This window comes from Urtica dioica, chromosome 12, assembly GCF_054948205.1.
Source record: "Urtica dioica subsp. dioica isolate 48M chromosome 12, U.dioica_male_clone48M_v1_H2, whole genome shotgun sequence".
In the NCBI taxonomy this organism is placed as follows: domain Eukaryota; kingdom Viridiplantae; phylum Streptophyta; class Magnoliopsida; order Rosales; family Urticaceae; genus Urtica; species Urtica dioica.
In genome coordinates, this window is record NC_142767.1 from 10,601,573 (window position 1) to 10,610,326 (window position 8,754).

The window sequence follows — 8,754 nt, forward strand, 5'->3', positions numbered from 1 at the left end:
AACTGCCTCGTCAATTATATACTCTTCTTCTGAACATTTATATACTCTTCATAGCTTCTTGAGGTTATTGTCATGTCTTTACGAACTATTGATTGATTATTTATTCATTTAATTCTTGTTATTGTTTTCTCTTGTTTGATAAAAATTTTCCCATCAATCAAAGTCCTTTTTTTTTTGCCATGTATGGATCAAAAATAGTCCCAAGGCACGTCGCCATCAATGGAAGATTCCGGCGACAGAAGTACTTTGATTTTTGTAGTGGCGATCTTTCTAGCATTGGGCATCACCGTCGATGGGACTGATTTATTTCACGAGTGGCACGTTGCGCTGGATTATGATATCAGGCCCGTTTCAGTTCGCCAACCGGTATTAATAAAATGAAAAAAATTATTTCATTTGATAAGTTTTATTTATTTATTTTGATTTTCTAAAAACATTTACGCTTGTGATCAACAGGTTATAACCATCAACGGGTTGTTTCCGGGGCCACTTCTGAATTCCACAACCAACGATGTTATTCATGTAAACGTGTTCAACGATATTGACGAACCGCTTCTAATTACATGGTTAGTGTAAATCATTAAAACTTGTACGTAACATAAGTTTTTTTTTTTTTTTTTTCTTCTTCTAGGTTATGTTGGTACTTTTTGGTATACCCCAGCAAAATATTGTTAGTATAAATAGTTTTATCCTTTATTTTATCATATATCTCCCACTAAAATGAAAATAGATAATTATAGATACGTCACAAGCCCTAAAGTTCCTTGGCACCATCTTGAACTGGAACGAACTATTTTCAATATTTTAGGCCTTGATTTTGAATAAACAAGTGGAACAATCAAATCGTGTTATATGTGATTAATGGACAGGAATGGCATACAACAAAGGCTAAACTCATGGCAAGACGGGGTTTCTGGCACAAATTGCCCGATCGAGCCCGGCAAGAACTACACTTACGTGTTCCAAGTGAAGGACCAAATCGGAACATTCTTCTACTTCCCTTCCATCAACTTCCAAAAAGCCGCCGGAGGTTTTGGGCCAATCCGTGTCAACCACCGCAATGCCATCCAAACACCCTTTCCCAAGCCCGAAGCCGAGTTTGATCTCCTCCTCGGAGATTGGTACCAAACTAGTTACAAGGTCAAAGATTTTTTAATAATTGTTTATTTATGTGTGACGTCAAAATAGATGATGATAATATGTTTGTTGTACTTAATTGGTATGGCAGGCTATTAGGTCAAGAATTAGGAGTTCTGATAAGGCTATGGAGTACGACGTTCTTCCTGATAGAATTTTGATGAATGGGAAAGGACCGTACATCGACACTCTCACAAATCTCCATGAATCCTTTAATGTAACTAAAGGTACGTAATAATAATTACATTCCGTTTCTTTTGTCTACGATTTTCCTGGAAGTTGATTAATTATATTTATATCTAAATGATATGGTTTACGCTTTTGAAATGTTGTGAAATTTATTGACCCTGTTTTAGTATGTTAACAAAATATATTTAAAATTAGGAAACACGTATAATCTCTAAGCTAAAATAGGCTTGAGTAAATTATTTCTCTAGTAAACTTACTAATTAGCAATATTTCTTGATCTATATCAAATGATCGAGAACAGTTATTAGAATATACTATCAAGAAGTTACGATATAGTAATTAAAAAGTATAAGCTGCATCAAGTTTAGGATTTATTATCCTAATATATAAGGAAGAACTTTGTTTATATATATAGGTAAGACATACATGGTAAGAATATCAAACGTGGGAACGACATGGAGCCTCAACTTCCGAATCCAAAACCACAGCATGGTGGTGGTGGAGACAGAAGGGTCATACACTCAGCAGATGGTGGTCAACGATCTTGACATCCACGTAGGCCAGTCTTACAGTGTGCTCGTCACAGCGGATCAGGACCCCTCAGGCTACTACATGGTGGCGTCACCCAAAATGCACACGGCGGAGGACACCACGCGTTTCGGCATAGGAGTGTTGCGTTACGCCGACTCAACCTCCGACCCCGCCGGCCAACTTCCACCCGGCCCCGACCCTTTCGATGTCGATACTTCCTTACTTCAAGCCATGTCAATCAAGTACGTACGTACTAATTACTCAAACGTTTAATTCATCACTATATCTCAATGACTAATCTTCATGCACTTTTCATTTTGGCTTTGGTTTAAGATCTTTGGGCGTTTCTTTTTATCAACATGTTATCATTGATAGTCGATATTTAAATTTGCCATTTTTTTATTTTTTATATACAGCCTCCTGAACTTTTTATTTCCACATTTTCAGCCCTTTTACAGTATGTTTTCTTGTTTTCAATGAAAAACTAATTTTATATGGGGAACTTTTTTTTTTTATATAATATCATTAATTATTTCATTTAATAAAGAATACAATGTAACTTTTTGGTAAAAAAATATTAACGAAAATTTGTAGCATAATAAAGATTCAAAATTAAAAAAATACAGTGAGCTAGGCACCAAAAAAAAAAAAAAAAAAAAAGAAAAAAAGATAAATAAAGGGTTAAAGTGTAACTTAACAAACTCAGGGGCCAGCCGCTTTTAAGAATAAAATCATCGTTTAGTTATAATTAACTGAGAAGTAGGTTGTTAATCAACTAATGGTTTATTGCCCAATTGATAAAAAAAAAAATCTTAAATTTCTTTATAGATTTTTTGAGTAGTCATAAAAATAGCATTTTAGACTATACTTGAATATTGAGGATCTCTGGGACAGCATCTTTGTATCAGCCTTGAATTTAGACTCTTAATTCTGATTAGTTCTAAAGCTTTCTTTCTAACACATGCTTTTCAGCTTCTCTTAAAAAAATACAGTACTTGAATACTTGGTTTAATTTATTCTCATAAATGAGTTTTTCTTTTTGTTGGATATTTTATGTAATACTTAAAAGGTGGAATATGACAACCGGAGCAGCAAGGCCAAACCCTCAAGGACTATTCAACGTCCACAATGTTTCGATTTCGCAGACTTTAATTCTCCGCGCCTCAACGGCTCTGATTGACAACCTCCCACGCTACACTGTCAATAACGTGTCATACTTTACCCCAAAGACGCCTCTCAAATTGGCCGATCAGTATCTAAATGGCACCGGAATGTATAGACTCGACAAATACCCGACAAACATGACATACGATACCGCCGTAGAAGACACTTTTGTGGCGTCGGGTAATCACAAGGACTGGATCGAGATCGTGTTCCAGAACGAGATCGATGTCATTGATTCTTGGCACCTTGATGGTTTTAGCTTTTATGTTGTTGGGTAAGTAATCCTCTCTCTAATATAAATATAAAAGAAAAAGAAAAGTAACACTAAAAAGGACAACTTCTATTTTAAATTTATCATATTTTATGGGTGATCATATGCAATTTTGATTACGTATGACAGAAAATTACAGAAATAGCTAGATAAAAGTTTTAATAATATTTTTTGTGAATTACTTTATTAAAAAAACATAGTTTCAAATTTAATTAATTTGTTTAAGAAAATAGTTCTTTCTGCAGTGCTTGCCCTTTTCCAGTACAAGTTTCAAATTAGCATATTTTCTTCTTTTTGAGTATCACTCCAGCAAAATATTGAAAACAATTTTTTGGAGCATTTTGTATTTGACAACCCTAAGATTTTCAAAGTTGATTATAATTTGTGTTCTTCTTTGGTGCTTTAATTAGGTTCGGTCTTGGGCAATGGACCCCGGACGATCGATCAGCGTACAATATATTGGATCCGGTGGTGAGATCGACGGTGCAAGTTTACCCGGGACGATGGACCGCAGTTTATGCTTACCTGGACAATCCAGGCATGTGGAATTTGAGATCACAACACTTGAAGAATTGGTATTTGGGGGAAGAACTTTACTTGAGAGTTTTCGATCCTGATTTTGGCCCTAACAAAGAGAAACCTGTGCCGGATAATATTATCTTTTGTGGTTAGTTTTCCATTTACCCACTCATTCAATTATTTACTTTCTTCCTTTTCAAAATGACCTAATGTTTGGCCAATTTCAACGGCATGGGACTATATATTTGGTAGATTTTCCTAGACAATTATTTATTCATGTTTCTTGGGGGTTACAACGATGATTTATGAATGCGTATTGTTTTAATTTTTATGTTATTTTATTTGCAGGAGCTGTTGAACAGCAAGCACCAGCTCCAAAACCTTCAGGAGGATCTGGGGCAACATCATTGCAAATATCAAGGTATTCACATATAAATTTACTTCTAAATTTCAACTAGCACGTTAAACCATGCCGTCATTTTCTAGTTAAATATTTCATTAATTAATCTGTGTTTTTTGTTATTGGTATTTTTCATAGGTTTCATATTGTCACCATCTGCATTGCTGTGGTTCTCTCTTGTTTATTTTGATGGGCGCAATGGAACGAGTTTAATTACCGAAATAGGGTGTAACCGGAGTTTCTAATTTATCTAATTTCAATCAAATATTGTTGATAAAGAGTGAACTAAAGGCTCAAATTCAAACATCATATATATCAGAAACCAATCATTTACATATTAGAATTGGCATAGTTTATGCCGATTCTAGTTTTTGGAATAAAAAGAGGATTTTGATAATAAAGAGTATGAAATATCGATTATAAGTTTGTCGAAATCGGAGCTATAATGAATGAGAAATTGATGCTCTAAATATGCTTAATGAAACACATTAATTGTGTGTACATTGGTATGTGAAGGAAGTGAAATGCAAGAGTCTCACATAGATAGATTGAGAAGGAACAAATAAGAGAGCTTATATATGCAATTTGAGAAAAAAGTGTTTTGGTATGCAAAGGCGACCCAATTTTGTAGAGGGGAAAGGACTTAGGGAAACTGAAGTCCACCACGCGCCGTCGCCGCCCATCTGGTCGTCGTGCTGTGCCGAGCTGGCCTGAACTTGTTTGTGATAATCTTTATCTTTTTATTGCAAAAATCATTTCTGAAAGTTTTAATTTCACAAAGAACTTTTTTGTTATGTTGAGAATTAATTTAAAAGTTGATGTAACCGTGTAAATTAATGCTACGAATTATACTTGAATGACAAACATTTTTGAACGTTTTGGTAGGTTTTTATCAGCCCAGTTAAGAATTAATGGATTTTAAGGCCATAATGGGATGGTTTTTTGCATTGTTCAAATTCGGTAACCACTCTGAGAGCACGGCTATAAAAAGTGGCCGTGTGCTCTCATTCGAACACACCTCAAATCGGATTTTCTCTTCTTTCTTTTCTTCCCTACATTGCTTTGCTCTTTCTTTATAGTTGGTGGTTGGTTCCGTTACAGGTTTGGTTCACCGGAGAAGTTTTTTTAGTGCAAACATTTTCTCATTCCGCTGTTGTATCCTTATAGGTAAATAGCTCGTCATTTTTCCAGCACTCGTGGGAGAGCAATATTAATTTAAAGAAACAGTCAAACGGTCTTTGGTGTTTCTTCTTATTTTCGTACTATATATTTGTTGTTGTGAATTTATTTTTCCAGCCTTCGTATGTTAATTTATTTATTTCTTCTACCAAATTTGTCTATTTTTTCCGAAAATAAATATCATTTTCGTAATATTTCTAACACTAGTTTATCCGAAAAAAAAACAAAGAATTGGCATAGTTTATATGTTTTTTAAGTGCCCAATTGCTTTTGGCAAATACGATGGAATGCAAGTCCATACGATCTCTTTCTGTTTTAGTATTCATTTTTCTTTGTATAAGATCGTCTCTCAATATCGAACGCAAGCATAGAGTTGACATCAATACAAAGGGAACTATTGGTGAGCAGCATCCACACTATTTTGAGAGAAATAGTGTAACATCAAAATACAATTTAAGGTATTTAACCAAAAGTAGCCATACTGAAACGTAAAAACTGTGTGTTAATCTTGGTTAATAATGAGAAATTATTCATTATTTATTTTTAACAGATCAAAACAGACGAGTATGTCATGTAACCAAATTCAATTGAATCAAATCTGGAAATTTCTTTAAAGATTTATTGACATGTTTGTCAATAAATTTTTTGTTGTTAAATCTCCAAAGAATATGAGAATTTTATTTGAAGATTTATTGACATGTTTTTGTCAATAAATTTATGGATGTCAATAAATTTGATAGTTTTAGTAATATTTTTTATGATTTAATATGTTAAATTTAGTGAATTAACATGCCAAGTTTGTTTGTTTTCTTTTAAATATCGTTTTTTATTTAATGAGGAGAGAGGTAAATCAGAAAGAGAATGAAAAGAAAAATAGCGTCAAAACGTTTGTTACAAAAATGGATAGTCATTTTACTTTATAATAAAATGCAATATGGTCAAAAATTTTAAAAGGGGAAATGGTGGCAAAATTATTTAGTGCTTGGACAAAACACACTTATGTACTCATTTTTTTTGCGACAAATATACCGCATGTTTGTATTTAGTGACGCTGTGACTACTTGCACCATTAAGTTCAAAATAAACGGTTAAGATTGAATAGCTGATATTTTCGTTGGTTTTATTATGTTTTCCTTTATTTCAATTAAACTAATAAGTAAATAAGATCTAATAAGAGAATAAATGTATTAGACATCTCAAAACTCTGAATTCCCAAAACTCTCAAAATTCAATATTCACAAAATCGCAGAAACCCTAAATTCCCAAAACCAAAATCAAAATCGTAATCCCCGTCAAAGATGTCTGAACAAGGCGAATAAGGATGGCGATGGCAAACAATTTCAACTTGAGGAAACAGAGTACAACGACGACAGAGAAGGCAAGGAGGCACATAACACGGAAGGTAGAGATTAGCACGCCGTCGTTGAATGATGTCTGCACATTACACATAGAGGCTAATGATGAGGATTCCGATTGCGTGAGTTTAGAGAGTGACCTCGACAATCTGTGCAGTGACGATGACGATGATGAACAGACGAGGAAGAAGAGTAGGAGATAGTTCAATCCGCGATCAAGCTTAGATGATTTCAAGTACAAATTAGGTATGGAATTTTCTACTATCGGTCATCTGAGGCACGTGTTGAGGGAATAGTTCATTATAATGATAGGGAGTTTAAGTATGTGGTTAACGACACAAATTGGTTAAGGGCCAAGTGTAAGGGCAAGGCTTGCAAGTGGATTCTGTATGCAAGGGTGAAGGGCTCGGACAAGAAGATGATAAGGGTGAATATGTTGTTTGATAAGCATGATTGTGGAATAGTCTTTGACAACAAGCTTGTCACGAGCCCATGGCTAGCGAATAATTTCCTTGAGCACTTTCGGTTGAATCCTAACTTGGATTGCAATTACTTCAAGGAGATGGCTGCGGCATCCAAATTCAGTCACGTGTCAAGTACAGTATTCTACATAGCAAGGAAACTAGCTCGAGAGAAATTAGAGGGCTCGGTCAAGGAACAATATTCAATTATGGATGACTATTGCAAACAACACCAATCTACGACCCTAGGTACAACAACTCTCCTTAAAACTACTCTAGTTCAAGGAAAAAGAGTGTTTGAAAGGGCTTACATTTGCTTAAAGGCTTGTAAGGACGGGCTCAACAATAGGTTGTAGGCCTATCCTATGGTTTGATGGGTGTTTTCTGAAAAGTTATTGTAAGGGCATGGTAATTGTTGCCGTAGGTATTGATGGTAAAACTCGCAATTTCCAGTAGCCTCTATTGTAGTTGAGAAGGAATACACTTCTTCGTGGATTTGATTTTTGCATTTGTTGAGTGAGGATTTGCGAATTGAGTATCCAAGCTTATTCACTATGACGAGCGACAAGCAGAAGAGATTGGAAGGCCTTGAGAGACGTGTTTCCAGGGGATGAGATTAGGTTTTATGTGAGACACTTGCACGCGAACTTCAAAAAAGAGCACAATGGTCTATTACTCAGGTAACCTTGGTTGGAAATGGGAAGTTCCAAATCACTTTCCTTGGATATGAAATATTTGTTGTTGACTTGCGAGCCAATGTATGTACATGTAGTTTATTTGAATTAAGTGGGATACCTTGTCTGCATGCCTTGGCTTGTATCGGGTCATCAGGTCTTGAAGTCATGCAATTCATTGATGACTAGTACAAAAATGAAGACTATACTACTGCGTACTCAGGGATTATCGAGCTGATGACCAGTCCGAATAAGTGGCCGAAATTTGGCCTAGACCACCATCGTTCCACCACCAGACCAGTCAGTGCCTGGAAGGCCAAATAAAAAGAGAAATATATCGAATGATGAGCCAACACATGATATGGCCCATTCCCTTAGCATGCAACAAAACACTCAAGGAAAGGGCAAGTAAACCACTACAACAAATGTAAGCAGCCAGGCCATTCAAGGCTCACGTGTCTTGTAACCCAGTTGTACAAGAGGTAAAAGTATTGTTAAATTTTTGTTTCATTTTGTTAAATTATGTGTTGAATTTGGAATGTGTGTTAGTATTGCAGACTCGACAAGTCAAGAAAAAGTAGACCATTAAAGGCCTATCCGAACTCGGAGACAATTAAGAGAGCTGAGAGAAGGAAGAGACGACTGCTATCTTAGTCTCAGCCATCTCATTCCCTGCCATCTCAGTCCTTACTTAGTTCCAGCCACCTTAGTCCCAACCATCTCAATCTCAGCCATCAGATTGTCTCACCGTAGCCACGACGTGGAAGAGAAAGTATCGACCAAAATGTAGTTTATTGTGTCAAGTAGGCTGTACTTGGGATCTGAAAATATGTGTAAGGGTCAGTTTTCTATGTTCAAGATATGTTTTTTTTTA

The 8,754-nt window shown here is 35.5% G+C and overlaps 1 protein-coding gene across 1 annotated transcript; it reads left to right on the forward strand.

Moving 5' to 3' along the window:
- The first annotated feature begins 219 nt into the window (after window positions 1-219).
- On the forward strand, window positions 220-3,964 carry LOC149379065 (monocopper oxidase-like protein SKS1). The gene is made up of 7 exons (XM_089603945.1): window positions 220-366; window positions 457-566; window positions 870-1,140; window positions 1,229-1,364; window positions 1,742-2,099; window positions 2,927-3,295; window positions 3,703-3,964. The coding sequence occupies exons 1-7, from the start codon at window positions 220-222 to the stop codon at window positions 3,962-3,964; spliced, it is 1,653 nt and encodes a 550-aa protein (XP_089460071.1).
- Window positions 3,965-8,754: the final 4,790 nt, after the last annotated feature.

Coding starts and splice junctions, on each gene's coding strand:
- LOC149379065 (XM_089603945.1), top strand. CDS start 220: ATGGAAGATTCCGGCGACAGAAGTACTTTGATTTTTGTAGTGGCGATC. Junction 367..456: donor CCGTTTCAGTTCGCCAACCG/GTATTAATAAAA, acceptor TGTGATCAACAG/GTTATAACCATCAACGGGTT. Junction 1,365..1,741: donor ATCCTTTAATGTAACTAAAG/GTACGTAATAAT, acceptor TTATATATATAG/GTAAGACATACATGGTAAGA.